The following is a 22,647-nucleotide window of genomic DNA, read 5'->3' as shown; positions in this document are numbered from 1 at the left end:
AGTTTTAAACAGACAGTACAGCCCAGGTGATCTGAGGGACTCTGTCCATCTCATAAAGGCCACTTACTTTGTATTTTGTTTCTGAGGGCAACACTAAGTCAGCTGCATGGCAAACATCACCCAGCAGCCACCAGCTCATAAACTTCTCTCACAGGGCCAGTACTGAGCCACAACCACCGGACTGAGAGCTTTACAGTGGAATTAGGTCTGCACGATGCAGGTGACCTCCCATATTAGTCTCTTGGTAGGCATTTCACATAATTTAAATGCTGATTCCTACTCGGTGCAGGAACCTGCCACTGAAGAACCACCAAAGCTGCTCAGCAGGAGAGGTGAGCAGGTAGGTGACCAGCCTGACCCACTGACACAGTGTGACCATGTCAGAGTGGGGGGCTTTGGTGCCACCAGGGCAAGAGCTGAGTCAGGGCATGTGCCCCTGTCATACCTGCTTTCCCTTAAGTGTCTGCTTTGTTTTATGGCTGGTCACTCCTTCCCCTGATAGGGGATCTGAGCTCTGGCAGTCTGGTGACTGGAAGGAGGCAGGACAGCTCCACACCCACCTGACTCCAGCCCCAGCAGTGAGGGGAAGGCAAAAAATGTATCCAAAAGTATATTTGGGGGTTTTTTGCCCTATATTCCATCCATTCTTAACTGCTGAGCATCTGCAGCCACCCAACCCCCCTCTAAATGAGACAAAAATAAAAACTAGACAATCACTTGTCTGTAGATGCCACATGTTTATTAATCCATTCTAAAAAAAGAATACAGCATTTTTATCTTGCTGTAGTACAGAATAAATAAAGCCATAAAAATAAAAACATGTGCTTAGGTATTTTTGGACTGGTTCTACAAAGAGCTATATCTGCAAATAGAAAAATATAAGAACCCTTGTTAATTCATGGCTCAGTGGTTATCAGAGAGGGATGAACCTGAAAAAAGACTGGGAGTTTGACTGCTTATCCAATGCTACTACCAACCCAGCAAGACACAGCCTTGGGAGGAGGAAAGACAGTACATACAGAGCACCCAGTAAATCCTGGTTTGCGCTCCTCTTCTGTGAAAATTACAGTTTGGCATTCCTGGTGGATGTAAGGAAAACCTTCCCCCCTGTAAAGCCAGCCAAGCAGAAGGCCAGGCTCCCCACAGAGGTGGTGTAGTTACCACCTTCCAACTCCTGCCATGCCAAGAGGAGGCCCTTCAGAGGAGCTCATCAGGAACTGTGCCCAAGGTACATGGGTGGCTGGAAGCTCCCAACCCTGGGAGCTCACAGAAGACACATGTGAAATCATTGGTGCTTCCTCTGCTGAAGTGTGAGATTTTAAAAGGTAAAAAAAAAGACCCCACTGGGTTGTTGGGAGGAGGGGAACTGCTTTGTCTTGGCAAACAGCTGACCTTGGTACCAAAGGGCTGAGGTTTAGCTTGTTCTCTGGCTTATGTTTTGTAAAAAAAAAAAAAAGGCAATGAAATTAATTTCTGTCCTACTACTCCCAACTTCCCAGAGAGGTGTCCAGTCTGCTTTAAAGTCCTGCTGCTGAGCCAAAGCAACCTGGGTTGGTCTCATCAGCCAACGACTGACACAAAGATCAGCTGTGAAGGTCGAATTTGTAGCTGTACTTGCAGGGCACCTTCCACTGCCACATTGGGCTGAACAGGGGCCATGTGAGTGGGCAACAGGAACAGGGGAAAACATCTCTCATTAGGCACTGGGCAGGCAGAGATGTGCCTGAGGGAACTGAAACAAGGGAAGTTCCTAATTGCACACACAGAGGTACCACACCTGAGCCACACTGCCATCCCTCCTGGCCCCAGACCTGCTCAGCTGAGTCATCTGCAGTGACAGGATCTGACTGGAGTCCATCTGGCAGTCACAGAGAACCCTGGCTCATGACAGTGAGGTTCAAGCAAAGCCATTTCCCGTCTCTTTCCAAGTTCTGGTTTACATGGACACAGTGGTGCAGAAAACAAAAGGTTCAGCTTTGGTCACTGACAGAAAGCCCATTCTGGGCAGTCACATTAGTTCAACAGCCTCGTGTTCCCCGTTCTCCTGCTGTACCATACAGCCCACTTTGTTGTTGAAGAGGCGAGACAGGCTCCCCTTCTGCGAGCTCCTGCCCTGGACAGACCTCTCCTTCTTCAAACGCCGCTTATTTCTCTTGCAGATTCCACGGATGTCCCAAATCCTTAGTGTGCCATCGTGGGAAGCTGTGTAGAGCAACTCATTGTGGATCTGGAACAACAGGGTCACACTTAATACCAAACTGTACAGCTCAGAATCAGCACCATCAAACCATCAGAAATCAGAGCAAACACAGCTTGATCCCAACACTTAAGGCCTGAGCTCCTGGCAAGAGCCAGTATAAATTATCACAAAGCTGCTGAAGTGGGCTGAGACATTACCAAGTCAGGGTTCATTTCTCAGCTACTTCACAGAGCCATAAAATATAAACAGCAAGAGTTATTTATGACCCAGACCCACTAGAAAAGCAATGGGGAGCTAAACTCGATGTCAGAGTGGGATGTAGCTGGGGATTTCTGTGCTGGTTTTGATGTTGAGCTTAAGGAGGCAACAAAATCAGCATCAGTGGGCAGTGGGGTGCTCAGGAATGCTTTCCTTTTCGCTTCCCTTCTTCCTTTGCAGTAAGTTACAGTTACAAGTCCTCCTTCAAACTCTGTTGTTCTTCCAAACTTGCAGTAATTTGACCTTGACTCCCTGCTGTGGTTTAATTTCCTTAATGAACCATCAGTCTGTCCACCACAGGTGCTCTCAGTCACCAGAGGTGGGTCATGACAGCGAGCACCCCACCAGCACTGGCTTACATGAAGCACCACCCACCCACGGCCTCCTCACCCCTCATTAATACACTTAAGATCATATTGAGGTCACCACTTCTCACTCCTCTCTCTTATCAGGATTTTTTGCCTTGTACAGTTGGAAATTAAGTTACAAAATAAAATACAAAGCCAAGCTTTGTCAATACTTAGGGCTGCCCAGAGGGATTCTATCAGTTACCACCCAAATGCACCCCCAGGTGACCATCTGCTACACAACCAGTTGCTCAGTACCCAGGAGTTTGCAATTTAAGACCAACCAACCATTTGCTAATTCAGAAGAATATAAAAAGACAACCGTAGTTACAACTTTGTGTGCTTGAGATCAGCACCAAAAGGAATTTTGTCTCCTCTCTTTTTACTTTGGACTGTCAGCCTCCCAGAAATACTGACAGTGTCTCACACTGTTAATCAAAATCCTCAACCTGCAGGTAGCTTTCACTGAGATGCTGATGCAGGGAGATGCAGATTCTTAGAGTGGACACCCCATACCTGGAAGTGTTCAAGACCAGGTTGGATGGGGCTTGGAGCAACCTGGTCTAGTGGAAGGCATCCCTAGGTGTTCCCTCGTTGGAACAAGATGATCTTTAAGGTCCCTTCCAACCCAAACCATTCTGTGATTCTGTGATCTTTGCATGGCCACCAAGGATAACTAATTCCTCCCCTTTTAAACGCCTGGACAATATGCAAGCAAGTTTTCAGGCACCTAATTAGCTTTCAGAAAATTTTTAAGCCAGTGGCAGAGACTCCTCCATTTGTCTAGCAGGGTGTGGGTCAGATATCACCACAGAGCTGCCTCAGACTGTTTAGGGATGCCATGTCCCAGGATGGTTTTGGGGATGATGGTATATATTATCCTGCCTGGATAAGGCAGAAACTTCTTTTCCTCCTAGAGCACTGCAAACACTTATCATTAGTGCTTTGTAATGGAAAGGGTCTCAGGAGGCTGGAGTCCATTCCATGCCCCACACAGCATCAGTTACATCTGTCTCATTTTTTGTGGCTCCTTGTTTAACCTGACCTGAAAAAACCCCAATCACAGATAGAGGGCTGTCCCTGGGGACTCGTTCCACGGTTTCACTTATCCTTATTATTAACAAGCTTTTCTAAAATTACATACGGAATATTCAAGTCTTATCCTGGAACAACATCCAGTCCAAGACACACAGAACAGCCAGCCACACACCAATTCCCACAAAACAAACGAGGAGGCAACGAGAAGGGAGAAATCACACAAAGAAACCCCTTCCTGACCTGAATACAGTTGATGATGAACTTGTGTCCTCGGAATATCTTCTGCAGGACTCCGCTCTTGGAGTTGAAAGCTCTTGCACAGGCATCACCACTTCCTGTGAACACTGCAACACAACCACACAGCCCAGCACGGCCAGACGTGAGCAGCAATGCCAGGTCAGTTCATGCAAGTTCAAAAATACACCAGAAACATGCCCACAAAGGAGCACGACATACCATTTTTAGGGTTTGATTCTCTCCTCAGATAAAGCAGTTCAGATCATTTTCATTTTGCTGACCCCAGGGTGCTTTTTTTCTGTTGTGTTTCTCAAAACACTGAACTGTCTTAAGCCTGAAGTTCCTACACACACCAGCATTTCACTCCACAAACACTTCATGTATCTATTTCTGCTCCTCTCTTCCATGTTTATTTCCCTGCCTAAACATGCCTCAGTAATCCTAAGCAGGCAATTTATTTCAACTTTGGCTTTAAGGATTTCCACTAAGCCTTCCATTTGTTTTACCACAGTTATTTACGACTTTACATTCAGTACTACAGTATCTCCATCACCTCTGCTGCTCCAAGAGGGGCAGGGCACGGGTAAATAAATTAGGCATGACCATGAATTTTGTCTGTTTATCAGGTTTCCTGATTTAGATTTTGTATTTAAAAATATGCCCAAAAAGGAGCCCATTTGTGTGCTTTAAAGGTCACAAAGTCCCTTTACAAACACTCACTTTCCTTCAGTTAACCCAAACCCCTCAAGTTTATCTAGATATAAATATTTCAGAGCAGCAAAAAGCAGTATATTCACAGCTCCCTGCATTTCATGTCTTTGCAAAGGCCACTAGCACGGAAAGATTTTCACAAAACCAAAGTGCCCGAAGACCAAGATTCCTTATCTTTTGGGGGATGTCAGGACTGAATCTACAAAGAGAGGTGAAAAAACTATCAAGGCAGTAAATTCAGGACTCCAACGAGATTAGAGGACAGGCTACAAACTGCCATCAGCTTTCCCACTTCAAATGAAACAGCAGGAAGCTGGGAACCTCCTGGGTACACCTCCGAGAAACATCTGGATGTGGAAAAACAATGTCATTTTATATGGGCCACTATGGATTCGATTGCCAACACAATCCCAAAAAACCACTGTGTCCCACTCTGCAAACGAGTAACAACGAAGTAAACCAGGGTACGGGTACACATTTTTTTTTTTCCAGTGAAAGAAACTCACTCAGTTCTGTTACACACATGTAGAGAGTAGGAACCAATTAAGAGCTGTTTTCACTATGCAGCTGTCAGTTTACCTCAGCTATCGCTATCAGGGTTTTTTGCTTTTGACAGGCACCCTTTATGTCCTTTGAACTGTCACTCTAGATTTAGGAAGTCTCTTTGCACCTCTGACTTTCAAAGAAGAGCTGTTGATCTATCCCAGATTTAGCATTTAAAAATATATTTATATATACCACCTGTGAAATAAACAACAACAAAAAAAAATTAACAATTCATTTTAGTTTTTTACTTAAATTTCATAGACCATTGGGAGGGAGAACACTTTTTAAACGTCCCCTTGGAGTTTTTCAACATGAAAAGATATAAACCCCATTAAATTTTAAAGGCCTGTGCACACACTGTAAGGGAGAAATAATCAACATATCATTAAGTAAATTAGATTGAAAACCAGTGGCAATGTTGACCATCCTATTAATTATACAAGTAGGCTGAGGAAAGCCACTGGAAACACATTCTGAGGATTTAAATCTTAGTTCTCAGATCTGTCTGGACTCCCTGTACACTATAAAGCCTTCTTGGAAACACACAATAATGCAAGCAAGCATAGTATATAAATTAATTTTTAAGGGGAAATTTCCTCTTTCAAGAATTAAAATGCATCTAATGCATTCAAACAAATTCCTAATATTTTTCCAAGGCATTTTTTCTACCCTTCAAGTGGAACAATTCAATTCTCCCTGTTTGACACTTTTAGTATTTTTGCATTTAATTTAAAATGAGATCTTAAATAACTCTGTGAACACTTCTATCACACTATCGGGATGTTCTTCGCAGGTCTGACTAAATGCAGCAATATTGCCTGTATTTTAAGGGAAAAAAAAAAAAAAGAGTGTTATAAAAAAATAATGTGTGTGTGTGGCAGGAGCAGGGTGGTAGGATGAGGGGGAAGAGAGGAAGCTGCAGAGCTGATGGAGGTGGCATCAGATAATGAAACTTTTGTTTGAGCCTAAACTTCCTTTACTCTTTAGAGCGTGGTCAAGTCTATACTGGTTGTGTGAAAAGTAGGATCAAAACTGAAAAATTGCAGCTCTGGAGGTCTCATTAATGAAAGAGACAGTGTCTCCATCTCCCACACAGACATGGATACTCCTCGCTGGATCAGGCCAACATCAGCTCAGCACAGTTATCTCACCTTTGGCTAGTCTTGATTAATTCAATGTTTTGGTTTGTGTCTTTATAATTAAAAGGGGGAAAATACACACACACACACACATACACACTCACACTCTCACAAAATCATTAATGATTTTGTCTGCCAGTGTTCATCCTGGATTACAATTTTACAATTTCTGGTTCATTTACTTTGCTCTCTGCATGCTTCTTGGAGCAGTAATAACTTCAGGGTGCAGCTTAGGCTTAGACCCTTTCCCCTTGGCATTTTAGCCAACAGCATAAGCTGAAACCAGCAGAAATTACAATCTGCAGGTAGGGGAGGATGGGGTAGTTCTGCAGTGTAGGTGAGGAGAGCAGAAATAACCATAAATCACAATTAACTATTTTAATGGAGAAAAGTAGTGCTGTGGGTCTCATGCTGAAAAAAAGACCAAAAAAAGGTTTCCTCATCAAAATGAAACTCTACCTCTGGGCTTGGTTACGTGTTAAGTTTCCAAACACAGTTTAGAAATCAATTCAGTTACTGGGTTATAAATGTAGTCAGCCAGCCATGGCAAGCGTGGTGCTAGACAAGTGCAGGTACAACTCTCTGCTAACATGCACCATCTTGCATCTGTCAGCCAGTTATCACCATCACACTAACGTTCTGCCAAAAGACAGATCGAGGCCCAGATAGCAACCATTCATTCAGTGTTGTGTGTTGTATGTTCACTTCTTAGCTGAAGTACAGAAACCAAAACCAGCAAAGTGTTTTGAAGATCTAGATTAGCTTAAGACAGCCATGGTTACCCCTAAAGGAGAGAAGTTCTTGTTTTTTGGAAGCAAATGAAGGCACCTCAGGTCTAAAACAGTGGCATGGTAAGACCAGGATGACATAGAGAGAGCTTCACTGATAAGAACAGAGGTGCTGTTGTTGCAACTCAAAACCAGAAATGGAGAGGTGACATGCAGAAGGAAAGCCAGCACAGAGAAGGATTTAAAGAGGGAAGGAAGTCTGATGGTCAGAATGAACTACTAAGTCAGTCATAGACACTTCTGTACAGAAACCACTATTAACAGGAGGACTGAAAGCAGTCGAGCTGAGAACATTAGTAAGGCAAGCACTCCTTGGCTACTGCAGAAAGGTGGTTTGGGGAACAAATACACAAACCACGACAGGTAAGAGGAAAAGAACTCGTGGAAAAGGAGATAGTCAGAGTCTGAACAGGAAGCCCAACTGTTAGAAAGAAGCAGTGAGCATCTGAGATTCTGGTTTAGGATAGTCCCTTGCACAGTACCTACAAGGCAGCAGAGGCAGGCACAGGGCTGTGTATCCAGCAGCAGCACTTGCTGTCCCCGAGCACAAAGAAAAAGCAGGTGACAGACCTGTGAGGTTAAACCATGGCTACACAAACAACCCCCAGACAGCTCAGGATTTAAGCCACTTCTCTTTAAGAAACTGCCTCTTCATTTTCGAGAAGAGAGAGGTGGAAAATGGAGGGAAGATCCAAGCTTCCCACACGGAGCAGTGCAGCAAAGTTTGATACTGAACATAAACATGCTGGAGTTGAAAAAAAAAGTGACAATTTCACGAGGTTTCAAAATTACTCTCCATTAACAACCTTCGGTCAGAGAGAAACACTGAAAAGGAGACAGGGGATTGCTGAACAGAGGGAAGGCAACTTACAGATCCCAGCGTGGTATTTCAAAGTGCTAACGCTGTGTTTGTGAGCCTTGTACGTTTGGATTCGCTCCCCAGTGTCAACTAACCAGCACTTCACTGTCCTGTCCGCGCTCCCCGAATACAAGTGCCGGTTCACCAGCTGAAGGGAAGAGAAGAAGACATCAGCAATGGTCCCTCAGGCAGGTTCCTGAGAGAACTGCACTGAAGTGACTCATCCAAAGTCAGCTCCCAACTCGACAGCAACGGCTGCACCTTGAAACAGAGGGATGGTGAGCAAACCAGCCTTTTGTTCTTCACAACTGCATCTCCCATTCACTTCTGGGCCTTAAAAACAGCTCCCAGCTTTCAGAACATAAAAACTTAGCCCATCTGCTGGCGCAAGCAGGCAGGATTCCAGTGAGCTTAACAATGCTAACCCTGCTTCCATAATTAGCTACATTATTACAGCCTCAAAAAAAAAACCCCAGCAGTGTGGCTTCTGCAAAGCGTATTTGACAGGAACTCTTATCAGATTGTAAGTTTTAATTACAACAGGAATTTCAGAACAATTTTAAGTAACAGAAAAATGGTGAATTAAAATTAAAATCCTACACACCATAAACCAGGGTTTATATTTAGTAGGATCACACTGCACAAGGTTAGCATTTGGAAATGCTAACTCTTCCTTGAAGCTGTTATGCATCTGCATTTACACAAGTCTTTTCAGACTGTGTTATTGAATGATGAAATGATTAACCACCCTTTACACAGACTTTTAAACATCTTCAATCAGATTTCTTCTGCTGTGTATTTAAAGTAATTCTGACTGTAAATCCCAAAGAAGATTGGTACCTCATTCCACCAGTCATCCTGTACCCTGTGAGAACTCACTGGTGGGGAGGGTGGATTTTATTCCATGATAGAGAATGACAAAAGGAAGGACTGTGCTTGGGAAACTGAGACAGAGAGAAAATAACCGACCTGTGCAAGACTATAAAACCAACCAGTACACAGTAAACAAACTGTATAAATCCTGGAAGCTCAGCAAGGAAAAGCTCCACAATGCAGAAAAAAATCTGGCATCCTCTGTCTGTCTAACGAAATCAAACTAAGGGTTTTCACAGCCATTGTTATGTAGAGCTCTGACTGCACACTCCTCCAAGTTTCATGGACTTGCAGCAACCTCTGTATCAAAGAGATGGAGAGACTGCAGGAAGAACCCTAACCCCCTCCCCCCAAGAGATGGAATTTGCATAAGGAGTAATGATACCTCATTTGTCCCCCAGACACGCAGATCAGAAGGTTCAAATGACCAGCAGTGCACTAATCCCTGACACTTCTCAGGTATCTCCAGGAAACCAAGTGCACAACAAATGACAAACCCACTTGTCCTGGGTCTTGCTCTTAGGACACTTCTAATGGTCTGGTTATTCTGCCACCTCAGAAAATTATAAACCTTCAGTTCCCACTCTTTGCATGCTCTGTATCTGTAAGGCTGGAATGTTTTTCATGCTCTTCCATCTCCACTCCCAATCCAAAAAGGAATGACCCCATTCCCAAAAGGCATCATAAGTGAGCTTTGTACAGAACAACACTGTACTGTGTCACAACATGAAACAAAAGGTATTTTAAGGTACAAAGCACTACAGTGATGGGACTGTGCTAACCCGGACAAGAAACGTATGCAGGCAGAGCAAGAGCTGGTCACAGCTCTCACCAGTCCAGCCCGAGCAGGGAGTGCCACACTTCCTACCAGCAGAACCTGGCCCATGGAACAGAATTCACAGCTAACCACCAGGAGCTTGTAAAACACAACCCACCGCTAAAGGCCAGCAGTACTTTGAAATGTCACTTCCAATTACTTCTGAGCTGTTTTAACAACAGCATTAATGTTGTATCTCAGCGAGGAAAGAGAATGAATGGCCAGCAGCACTAACAAAAACCAAGAGCCACTCAGCCTGAGGAAGGTAAGCTGATTTTTAAATTCTAAGCTTGGCCTGAATGGGCATGAAGAGATTTTCATGCTGCACCTGCTAAATGGAAGAGGATTCTTTGTGTTGAGATCTTGCTGTGTGGTTCTTGACCAAGTCTTCGCACTTTTTTTTTTTTTACATCTTACTAGCAGCATCAACCCGCCCACTGAACAAGGGAAAACACTAAATTACTAAATTATAACTTCCTACAGGTAAATGCCACTCTGCATTAACAGTACATTAGGTTATGCTGCTTTGTTTCTACATTTAAGTGGGTGTATGAATGCCAAAGTGAAACAAAAGAGCTGCAACTTTCCTAGATTTGCCAATTTGCTAGATATAAAATGTATCAAATGATGTGGGCTTACTTAGATAATTTATAGCACCAGAATTGTAAGAGCCTTAGAATCATAGAATGGTTTGGGTTGGAAGGGACCTAAAAGATCACCTAGTTCCCACCCTCCTTCCATGGGCAGGGACACCTTCCACTAGACCAGGTTGCTCAGAGACCCATCCAACCTGGCCTTGAACGCTTCCAGGGATGGAAGTGGACAACCTGTGCCAGTGCCTCATCACTCTCACTGGAAAGAATTTCTTCCTAATATCTAAACTAAACCTACTTTCTTTTAGTTTAAAGCCATTCCCCCTTGTCCCACCACTCCATGCCCTTGTAAGAAGCCCCTCTCCAGCTCTCTTGAAGCCCCTTTAGGCACTAGAAGGTGCTATAAGGTCTCCCCAAAGCCCCTCCTTCTCCAGGCTGAACAACCCCAATTCTCTCTGCTTGTCTTCATAGCAGAGATGCTCCAACCCTCTGGGCATCTTCATGGCCTCCTCTGGAACCCCTCCAACAGGTCCCCATCCTTCCTATGTTGGAGACCCCAGAACTGGATGCAGGACTCCAGGTGGGCTCTCATGACAGCAGAGCAGAGGGGGAGAATCCCCTCCTCAACCTGCTGCCCACACTGCTGTTGATGCAACCCAAGACATGGTTGGCTTTCTGATGCCCAGCCAAGGATCTGGTGAGGTGGCCAGCACACCAACCATCTTCATTCAAAGCCTCTGTGCTACCCAGGCTGCCCCATTATACACATCTATGCCCCTTCCTCCCCCTCACCAGTTCAAGCAGGTGAGCACAGCAGCAAGGGATTCTCAGCCTTGCGTGGAAAGAGAAACATTAACAGGTTAAACAATCTACCACATGCCACAGACTGAGCCTGCAGCACAGCCAACAGCATAACCCAGCACAGGCTCTGACTGTCACACAGCCTCTCATTTCCAGGGTATTTTTATAAAACAGAGCATGAAATGCCTATTAGTGGAGAAAGCCATCAAGAGCTATCAGCTCAGGCTGAAGCTGCAAATCAGATCTGCCTAAAGTGATGTGAAAGGCATAATCTCATCTAAATTGGTGCAGGTCTGTGCAGCTAAGATAGACCTTTACAGTCACTGCAGTCTGGGGCACAATTCATGTCACCCTGAAGCACATCTGAAAAAGACCACACCTTAAAAGTCACTATTTCTTCCCTCAACAAGGACAACCTCCTCACCTGTAGCCAAATCAATTTAGGGGAGACCACTCCTCCTTCACTTGACTAAAGGTATGCCTAGTTTACAACTCCAGCCTAAGCTACAACACATCAGATATCTGTATTTAATCAAATTAATAATCATCACTTACTATTTCCTTAGCCAAAATACTTACAAGCTGGCCCCACACTCTGTGGTTTAAATGCGATCAGTAGAAATGGTTACAATATTCCAACCTGCCACTGCCTGGAGAAGCAGTGATGTTTCCAAAGCTGGATTTTCCTTGGCTGGCTTTTGAGCACTTTGTTCACTTTGACTAACTGCCCAACAAAGCTCCTGACATGGAAAAGCATGGCCAGGCAAGGACACCTGTGGCAGAGTGGACAGCACAGAACAGATTTACAGCTCAGATACTAATGGGCTGAGTGGACATTTCAAACCCAGGTAGCTTCCAAAAATTTTAAAACCTGGTGACAATCAGATGCCCAGTTCTAAAGCAGAAAAAAAAAAATCACTGCATTGATATTTATAATTCTGGACTGCTAATTTTTCTCATCACTCTGAGACATTTTGCTTTGAACCTGATGAAACAGTGAGACACATGAATAGAGCAAATTTGTCTTAATCCTCAGACCAAAGTATTGGAGATGTTCAGTCAAACTGCTTGTGAGTGGTAAAGTAATAGCAGTAGCAAAATACTAGCTGTAAATGCTGAAGTAGTTACAGATTTCATTAATAAGAAATGGTTGTATCCCCCAAACACACCAGAATTTTAATTAAAAAAAAGATTATCATATCCAGGGTTGGTCTCCCAAGGCAATCACAACCCTACTGCTCCACAAGCTCAGATGGACTGAATATATGCAGCAGCTTAAGACAATTTTTACCAGTAAGAATGCCAAAAATATCTGCAAGAGAGCTGTTTAACAGGTATTTCAACCTTATAGGAATGGTCTTCGCCATCTCAATTAACCTTTGCTATAAGAAACAATTTAATCCTCAGCCAAGGAGTGGCAACTGGCTCTCCAGAGAGATTTGGGCACATCCTCTTTCTGAAGGTCACTGCACTCAGACTTGACCCCAGGAACTTCAGGATAAGTTCACATCAGCAACCATGTGTCTCACCACCAGCTTGTTCTCCTCATGGAGGTCAGTGTTCCTACAGTCTGCCAGCTGGGTCTCCTATTCACAGCCACTTCTAAGCTAAAAATCACCAACTTGGACCAATCTCCAGCTACAACTATGTAAGCTTCGGCCGAGTTAAGACTTTCAGGATCCCATTCAAACCACATTCATTTTAACGAGCAAACAAACTCCCTGTGGGCAAGAAATTGGTTTTTTTCCTGAGAATCCATCTAGAACGAGCCCTCTGGTCTGGCTGTTAGAGAACATTTTTCAGCCTTTTTTACTGCAGTGCAAAGCAATGGCCCTAGAAACATGTTTAGTTTCTACAGGTGTTGTACACGTTCACATTCCTCTAACTCACATCTTCATCCTCTGATGCAACAAATACAACCACAGATTACAAAAAATGTGTGCGCTTAATTTAACTGATGTGGCAAGAAAACATTTCTGTCCCCGTGATCACAACATAAACAGAGTCCAGGCAGTGGCTTTGTTCAAAGCATTCTTTTCTTCTAGTCGGCTTTAAAAGGCAACTGAAGGGAATGGTCCAAACAAAGGATCTTTTGCGGGAAAACCAGAAGCAAGTCCTTGCCCCCTCATGTTCATGTTCTTCAAAAAGAAGTTTCCCTGCAAGAATGTTTGCTGTAGGATCCAAGCTAAATTCCAAGCTGGAACATTTCTCTCTGCCAGCTTTTGGTAGCAAAATTTTGATAAATACTCAGAGGCAGAACAATCAGCAAAGGACAAAGCAATCCTTGTAAACAGTTTGCAAAGCTACTTCCGAGGCATTTAGGAAAACATACACAAGTAAATATTTAAATCAGGGTTATTCAGCCTTTTGCAGGCAGTCACATTAATGAAAATGGGTGTTTGATTATTAATTGCAAATACTGGTCTTTAGCCAGGCCTGAAATTTTTAAGTGGAAGGACGAGCATGAGCTGTGATTACACTCAGCCCACCCTTGCTTTTTCCCCATCACTTCCTATAAAATTTCATTATTGGCTCTTACATGAAGAGGGAGCACTCAGAACAGCTGCTGTACTTCATCTGCCAAGTGATCAACACACTGCAGGAGGAAGAGAGTGAAGAGTTCTGGCTGCTCCACCGTGAGTTACCTTCCCTGACTGTGAAAATCAAGTAATCAGTGCTGCCAAAGCACCTACCACGGACACAATTCCCACTGCAGATAGGTTTTTCCAGGAGACTTTCCTTCTCAGCCCAATTTAAACAGTGGAAGGAAGAGAAAAATGGCGTTAGAACAAGCTGGTACCTGCAGCTGCTCCTTTGGCAGCAGAGCACCTACACTCAGTTTGGTTGGTAACTCACCTTCAACAGACTGACCCCAGCTGGGACAGCAGGACCAGCCCTGGGGAATATGAACAACTCATTCTCTTCAATCCCCTGTCCAGAACCACCAAGGACAGGGGGAAAGGGAAAGCCTAAAGCTCATCAATGCTTTTCTTTTCTGCCATGCTAGATTAGAGTTGTTCCCAGGCTCCCCTAACTTACACTAGCCAGCAACAACACCTAAAGGATCTCAGAGCAACTGGGGAACGTTCAAAATCCGAACATGCCTGTGGCATCAGCTCTCTGCTTTCCACAGTGCAGCTCTGCAGGAAACAAGGTGGATAACATGGGTGTGCTTTATGGCTATCCACCCAGAAAACTCCTTCAAGAAGCTCCAGGAGTTTCCATTCACTGCTACAGCAACACTATTGGTATTTACTGGAAAGTAATGGGAGAGGACTGGAACAGGCTGGACCTAATTTGCAGCAGTTCAGAACATCCCAGGGCATTCCCATTAATAACAGCTTTCTAAAGTTGGGGAAAATATGGTCTCAGTATCCAAATTTTTCCTGATCTGTGTCCAGGATGAAAGATCATACTGAGCATTTCTCAAACTTTTTGAAAGGTCACCCTCCCTTAGGGATCTTTATTTGAATAAATAAAATGAAAATAAGTCTTTATTTTTCGTTTTCCTTTATTCTCCCCACACAAGCATTATACCACCCAGAGAACAGGTAAATGCCTTTAATTCCTGGTACCAGTTCAGCTCCTCCAGGACAGGGGAGTGAAAATCTGCTGTAATTAGTAGCTCACTTCTGCCCTGAAGAAAATTAATTGCTGTCAACAATTAAAACTGTCTGCTGGCTACTGTGAGCAACTCACAACTACCTCCAAGTCTTTCCTGACTTGGAGTTTGAAAAATACCATCCCAACTCACTGCCACAGATTACAACACTGCCACTAAGATGCCCAGGGCAAAAAAGGCTCCAAGAGCTTTCTGAGAAGAAATCAAAAATAATAAAAAAATAAACACCTCTTTTCAGGAAGTTTCCTTTCTGTTGTAACATCTTTGTATGGATTCTGGTGATTGACCCCTTCCTAAAAGAATGAAAATACCATGTGGGCTGTACTGAGAGGCTGCCAAGTGGAACAGAAGGGACAGTGTTGAACCCAGTTAGGCAGAGGGAGGAATTAGGAAAGATCAACAGCCTAAAGCTATTCAACAGCAGTGCAGTGACTGCTTAAGCTGGGATAAGTTTGAGAGGCCTAGACACTAAATGCTCTCTGTGGGGGCCTATATGTACCTCAGCTGGACTATCCCAGCCTCAAACACCAGCTGGTGATGAGAGAAGTGAGGGGCTACCAGTTACTCACAGCTAGAAGAGGATTTGGCCAGGACTGTTGCCAACACGGTCTTGGCAGCAGCAGTCTTGTGTACTCTCAATTGTTCAGGTTTTCCAAATAGATGTATTGGTTTTGCTTTTCTTCTCCCCTGCAAGAAGTTCTGTTTGTTTAAAACCATTGTTTAATTCTGTGCTCACAAGCAGAGAAGCATTGCTCATTCCTGAGCACTCAAAGAGCGTAATTGAATTTTCCAGGCTTCTGGGAGAGGGTCAAGCCAGTTTTGTGTAACAATTTTAGCAAGAACCCAATTAAATTAAAGCAAGCTCTGTTGTTGCCAATCTGTGCCTTGGAGAAGGGCTACAATTAAACAACAAAACATAGCATGACACTAAGAACAGCAATGGATTTACTTCAGCATCCTCCAAATACGTTACCACGATATCATAAAAACAAGCTTTAACACCGAGAATTTACCCAAGCAAGACAAACATTACTCCAGGGCAACATGATTTTGTGTGGGTTTTTTTTCCCTTTCTAAAGCTGAAGAAAACAGTATTCCTTTGGTACTCTCAGGTTTTTACTCTGCTAGTGTCAGCTGTGACTACCTTCTCTAGAAACAAAGGCAACATTTATTAAACAGCTATAAAAAATACATCCTGTAGCCTCTGTAAAGGAAAAACACTTAAGGACAACAAACACAAACAAGGAGAGCAGCAAGAAAAACTGCTGTCATTAACTTCAGTCAGACACACACATGTATGAACATTTATGCTGACCTGAAGCTAAGTTACAGACCATCATATACTCTCTTTAAATACACTATGAGCATTTTCTGGTGGATAATGAGTGCACAGGGTAAGTGCTTGTGTGATAGCTCCCATTTTGCCTCATCTGCCTAACCTCCTCCTCTTCCCTGCATCATTAACAAATCTGGCAGCATTCACCAGAAAAATACTACAAACAGGAAAACAGAGTATGGTTTTTCAGATCACATTGCATTTTTTCCCCTCTTTCCTTCATCATTTCCTGATTTCTCTTCCCCATGCTCTACTTCTCTTTTCCATTTTCCTTGCCCGTTTTCTTGTCTTGGTCATCTCCTTCTCCCTTTCTTTTCTCAAAGTATGTCTGTGTGGCTTTTAATGTAGGATTTCTTTTACCTTTTTGCTTCCTTTTATCTTTTGCCCACAACTTTGTGTTGGGTTTTGGGGGTTTTTTTTCTTAAGTTATCAGATTTACTCTGAATTTTTTCCCTCTCCTCTTTTTAAGTTATCAGACCCCATGACTTGCTCAGGTAATTTTCTTCAAAGTGTGGTGATCCTGCCTACACAATCCTACTCAGATGAACACTGCACCCAGAAAACCTACTCATGAGTTTCAAGACCTAGGAGGATTTAAACAGATACTGAGCTAGAAGTTAGACCAGGACAGCCACTAGAAGCCAAGAGATCAGAAGGTGTTTTAGGAAAGAGGATTTGTCTCAAGATCAGAGAGCACTATTATTTTGCTATTACATGAATATTTAGCCTTACCATTTATAACCTGTCTTGGAAGAGCTTCTTTATGAATGAAAAGACAACGGAGACCCACATGAGTTAAGACATGGACACCCCTTTCCAAAGGCTCTTGCAGAGAGCTCTTACCTCCAGGCAGATTACTGATCCTTGGTGCTCTTTGAACACTTTGAGCTGCTCACCAGTGACAATATTCCAGGTCCGAATGGTGTAATCCGTGCTGCCAGAGAACAGCTCCCTGTTTGGTGCGTCAAGTATAAGGCACAGGACGGCCCCGGTGTGTCCCAGCAGGGTCTGGTAGCAGCGCCCGCTGGACACCCACCAGACCTTCACAGTGCAGTCGGTGCTCCCTGTCACCAGCAGGTCTCTGCTCACCCTCTCCTCCTCCTCCTCCTCCTCCTCCTCTTCCTCGAGAACATCCCTGGAGGAATAGTGAGCTAGAGTCAGGACACAGTTCCGATGGCCCCGGAATTCCTGGATTTGTTTCTCCTTGTCCACGCTCCAGCAGCGGGCCGTCCTGTCGTAGGAGCCGCTGAAGAGATAGTCTTTGGCAACCAGGATCCTGCAAAAAAATAAAAGGTTTTGTGCATGAACAGCATCATTCTTTTTATATAACCGTCTTTTGTCACAATTTCAATGCCAAGCACCCTGAAGCATGAAAGAGTAGCATGAATGCCACATATATAACCCCAATTCAGTGGGTTTAGAAACTGAACACTACTCTGTTTCTCATTTTAAAACTGAGACCTCTTATTCAGGTACATATATTGCTACTTATATTTTTACACTATAGCATTATAACTTTGGGCATTTGTGTTTTGGTAAAATTCCTTCCAGCAGGGATTATGAACTTTCATGAGTTACACATACTAGCTACAAGTTTGATGTGTTGTTTGGTTTCGTTATTTTTTTTTAAATAACTCATTCTTGGTAATTACTCTTTAGTCTTCCTTTAAAAAAAAAATTATTTATAAACTAACCTATGACAATAGCTTGGAAGGAAAAACAGAAAAAAAACCAAAACACCAAAAAAAACATTCCAGGAACCTGAATTGCACCTGACAGTGTGCAAAGATAATCACCTTTTCATCATCAAATAAAGAGAGCGCAAGAAAAAAAATATACCCCTAATTTCACTTAGCTCAGGATGTCAAAGAAGGTAAAGAAAGAGTATCCCATTTATTACATAATTGAAGAGCAAATCAGAGATTACAGCTCAGGAATTCAACTTGCTGGGCCTCCAAAACGCTGAGTTGTAGCAGCACAAACATATAATAACAGAAAAATCTCTAGAGTTCATATTTCCAAACCAGAGATAGGGAACATCCATAACCTGCCTTCTTTGTCAGCTGAGTTGGGTCCTCTGGAACCTTTCAAAGTCATATGAATAGGGAACACATTTCCCATTTGCTGATTCAAGCAAAAATCAGGCCAGTGCCAAAACACAGAGCCAGCCTTCCTAACTATTTACAGAATCTTGCTACACATCATATGTGTTTTGAGTTTAGCAAGGAACAAAAAAACCCACTCACCCACCAGAAAAGAAATGTTAAAAAAATACCAGTCTTTTACTGCTCTATTTGCCATTAATTAAATCCAGTCCAACTATTAAGAGGCACTTTAAACAGACAGGCCGATCAGCCACCCACAATTAATTTAATAGTTTCATATTAAACTTAATTTGCACAAACAGTAATAAAAGAAAAAGCTCTGACTTTATCCCTCTTGCCAACACAAAGACTTGACACGATGTTTTTAAAATCTATTTATCAGAAGCATCTGTTATCAATTGGATAATTTCTTCTGGAATTTCATTCCTAGCCCTGGATCCAATCCCCCTGCTGTTTGCCTTTCATTTCTCTCCTATCTGCTGTGTATGTCTGTGTCAGCACTGCTGTTAGGAGAACTAATCACTGCAGCACAGAACAGGCGTAGCACGAACTCAGAGGTTCACACAACCCGTTTTATTAGTGAAGTAAATGGAGAACTGCAGCAAAAATGACAATATAGGTGTGATAACAGATTACAGGGACACAAGGGGAGAGTTCCACGGAACTGACCTGTTCACAATTGACGTGTGGCCTCGGTAAATGGCCAGGCACTGGCCCGTCACCACATCCCACTTCCGAATGGTGTGATCTGCACTGCACGTGAAGGCAGCCTCGTTTTCCAAGTGGCAAAAGGTGATGTAACTTTCGTGTCCTGGGAATAACAAAGGACATAAATCTGACCACTCTGCACGCGAGCAGGGCTGACTAGTAGAGCCCTTCACCTCGACTAAAAGAAAAATAAAACAAACGAAGGAATGAAGCTCCGGTTTTGGATGCACCCACCATGTTCTTCGCATTTGAGGATTTCTAGAAAACAAAACAATTTCAAGCAACAGCAGAAAAATTCACCGAAATCAGGATTAAGTGAAAGAGTAAAACAATACAGTTCCACCAATCAGGTAAATCAATCAGCATTATAGAAACGTAATGAGCTAAACTAATATCAATAATAAAACTCAGACTAATGAAGTTTAAAACCAATAAAAAATTGGCTTATTTTTTTAATAAAGAAATGCTTTTGCTTTTTTCTTGTGAAATAAGGGGGGAAAAAACCCAGCCCATTGATTTTCAGGTTACAAACAGCCAAAAATTAAAGCATGAAACTCTGAAAAAAGGAAGTAACATGAGTCTTACCAGTAAGTTTAGTTTCATTGTCCAGGCAGAATGAAATGCAAACAAAAAAATATATCTGTAAATAGTAAGCCAATACTTCCCCCATCATGACTAATAACATGAATAAACCTCAAACTTTTCAAAGCATCAGTATACCTTTAAGGAAATGACACAGAAAGACAGAATAAGAGCACAGTTGTTTATAAAATATTCTGAGTACACTGGGATTCTGCAGTTACAATAAAAACAGACATAAGCACTGCTCTAAAGATGTCATGCTGACAAACAGGGTAATGCCAGCGAAGAGGAATCAATATTACAACCTCAAGCTTTTGTTGTTGCTTAGCAAGACGTCATTTTTCTATTGTAACATTAAATGCACTGCATTTACAAATAACCTTAGGATTCAAGTCCCAGCTTCGCTCAAGATCTCTTGTGTGAAATTGCTGTCACCTATCTAATCACTCTGCTGGTATCACCTTGCATTCTTCTGTTCTAACATTTAGACTGTAAGCTTTTAGGACCAAAACTGCTTCCTCCTAAGTCACTATCACAAGAGCGATAGTTATCGTTTAAGCTGGTGGGCCCTACTGTCATTTAAATACTATTCTTTGAGGAAAAAAAGAAAAAACAATCTAAGAAGGACAAATGTGCTTAAAGAGAGACAGATGGACAAAGGTATTAGAAAAACAGAATAATGTTGTAAAATAAAGAGATGGTAAAAAAAAATGAGGGAAAGCAGACTGCCCAGTAAAACAGTTTCACTGACTGTGAAAAGCAGATTTCACTACAACTGCTGTAGTTCAAAAGCCTTGTTGTAGTTCAAAAGCAGACCAGAATCCACGTTAGAACATGTGGCTGGTTTCCGCTACAGCAAATTCATCAGATGCCAAAAATTAAACAGATCACCAGGGCTATAAGCAAAACTATACTCATGGTTGTGAAACTTTTTGCAAAGCAGCCTAAATGGGACAGGTTTCAACCACTGGATTTTTTTTCTCACAGCATCATGTAATCCTGCTCTGAGAACAAAAAAGCATCTTGGTTACTGCACTGAAGTCTACCAGTCAGATTTTAACTCAGTAAGACTCGACCCACACAGAGGATGCCAAACCCCCCTGTGGTAGACAAGGTCTGGTGCTGGTCTGGCCAAGAGCAGCCACCACACATCTGTTGGTTGTGCTGTGGTGGAGCCTGAAATTGTGTGATAGACACAGGTTTATCAGTAATTATAGCTTGTAAAATGCAAATTTACACATCAACTGTGTGTGTGCACAAATATAAAATACATACAATTATCTGATTCAAATGACAGTTCACAAACCACCCAGCCAACCTTCCTTAGAGTTTACCCCAAACACTGGCAGCACATAGGCCAGATTCCATAATAATGAACATTATCCAATACATTTCTCTTTCTAGTTAAAAGCTAATTAGTGGTTTAAAAGGATTTCTAAGCCTAAATCAAATGCAGAAGTTAGAACCATGGCAGGATGTGGGGAAAAAAGACAATACTCCATAGTGAAAAACAAGGAACCAAGCAAACAAACAACAAGAAAATCACAGCAAAAACAATCAGAAATTCCAAACTTAACAGCTTTATTTTTTTCTGTACTAAAAGGACACGAGTGAGAAAACAAACATCTTCACTCCATATCTGACTCCTGCATGACTGTACTTTCCACAGAGGTTTTCTTTTCAATTGGTGACATGCTAGTCTAAGGGTAATAAATTTTGTTTAAGATGTAAAAAAATTTCAACTAAAAAAGAAACCCAGCAATTAACATTTCTGTGTGTCAAATGGGGGGGGAGAAAGAAATAATCTATTTACTAAGGTTTCTTTCCAGACTTCTGGGTCAAGAGGTTCTAAATAAAGGCTGTCTGGAAAATGAAATGATTAAAAGGACAAAAAAAAAAAAAGAAAAAAAAAAAGGAGAGAGAGTGAACAACAAAAAGTCCGTATTTCTTCAGGGTGTAAAACAGAGAGCTCCCAGAAAGAGACAAAACTTAAATGACTGCTACATTCCACACCCTGAGATAAAAGGATCCGTGCCTTCAGTAGCGCCAGTAACCTGCTTGGGGTTGAAACAGCTTCTGCTTAAACGTTACTGTAACAAATAACCCCCCCAAAAAGCCACAAAACAAAACAAGCATGATTTTGGCTGCCCGGCGGGCTGCAGGGACTGAAAGCGACCGGGACGTGCTGTGTGGCCTGTGACACGCTTTGGGCTCAGATCCCAGGGTTAAGAAGAGAAGCTCCCGTACCTTGGAAGTGCCCGTGGCACTGGCTGTCGGCGGTGCTCCAGAGCCGAGCGGTGCCGTCCTCGCTGCCCGTGAGCAGCCGCTGCCCGTCGGGGCTCAGGCTCAGCCAGTTGATACCCCCTTGGTGATCCGTGCAGACCTTCACGGCCGAGCCGCTGTTCCCCATCCCGGCGCTCCCGGCGCTGGCCGAGCCCGCGGGGTCGGATCACGGGCGCTCCGCAGCCCCGGGACCTCCAGCCGTGTCCCACCGACCGACTTCTGCCATCACCTCAACTCCCAGACATCAGCAGGGTAGTCCGGACTCCTGTACAGGGACACAAAGGGGGAATGGGAGGGTAAGTTAAATCATTTCATCCCCCCGTGGATGCATCGCTTCCTCGGGTATGTTGAAGCCACTGAGAGCCTGTTTCCCCGCAGGATCCGAAGCCCTGCGGCGGCAGACGGGCCGGGGTACCCTCTCCATGGGCACCGAGGCACGTCCAGCCCCTCGGGGGACATCGATCCCGGGCGGTACCGCTACCTGGTGCGCTCGCCGAAGCTGCTGCTCCTCCAGCGACCTCAGGGCTGACTCGGGGCGCGCTCAGGCGGCCCCCCAGCGCCCCAGGGCTGCCGCCATCCCTCCCGCACGGCCCCCCGGTACCCCCGCCCCGGCACTCACCGCCCCGGACGCGGCGATCCCGCACTCGCCCTACGGGGAGGGGGAACCTCCTCCGGCCGGGGCGCCGGAGCCGCCGCCGGGCCGAGCGCGGGGTCCCCCCTCCGCCGCCGCCTCCGCCCCGCGGGGAGGCGGGCAGGGCTCCCGCCGTGCCCCCTCAGCCCACCCCGGGGCGGGCCCTCACCCCC

The 22,647-nt window shown here is 43.8% G+C and overlaps 1 protein-coding gene across 1 annotated transcript; it reads right to left on the bottom strand.

The window, feature by feature from the left end:
- Positions 1–725: 725 nt before the first annotated feature.
- WDR86 (WD repeat domain 86) lies at positions 726–22,563 on the bottom strand. The gene is made up of 7 exons (XM_032681960.1): positions 22,463–22,563; positions 21,808–22,108; positions 18,940–19,081; positions 17,009–17,441; positions 8,136–8,271; positions 4,084–4,187; positions 726–2,227 (listed from the first exon to the last, which is right to left on the bottom strand). The coding sequence occupies exons 2-7, from the start codon at positions 21,968–21,970 to the stop codon at positions 2,009–2,011; spliced, it is 1,197 nt and encodes a 398-aa protein (XP_032537851.1). The 5' UTR covers positions 21,971–22,108; positions 22,463–22,563; the 3' UTR covers positions 726–2,008.
- Positions 22,564–22,647: the final 84 nt, after the last annotated feature.

This window comes from Chiroxiphia lanceolata, chromosome 1, assembly GCF_009829145.1.
Source record: "Chiroxiphia lanceolata isolate bChiLan1 chromosome 1, bChiLan1.pri, whole genome shotgun sequence".
NCBI lineage: Eukaryota > Metazoa > Chordata > Aves > Passeriformes > Pipridae > Chiroxiphia > Chiroxiphia lanceolata.
This window is presented reverse-complemented; position numbering and strand designations above follow the sequence as displayed.

What these genes read in the sequence shown, in the direction of transcription:
- WDR86 (XM_032681960.1), bottom strand. Translation starts at nt 21,970, where the DNA reads ATGGGGAACAGCGGCTCGGCCGTGAAGGTCTGCACGGATCACCAAGGG. An exon ending in CACACGTCAATTGTGAACAG is followed by an intron (nt 17,442 to 18,939) that starts GTCAGTTCCGTG and finishes ATTTTTTTGCAG; the next exon opens with GATCCTGGTTGCCAAAGACT. An exon ending in TCATCATCAACTGTATTCAG is followed by an intron (nt 2,228 to 4,083) that starts GTCAGGAAGGGG and finishes CTGTTGTTCCAG; the next exon opens with ATCCACAATGAGTTGCTCTA.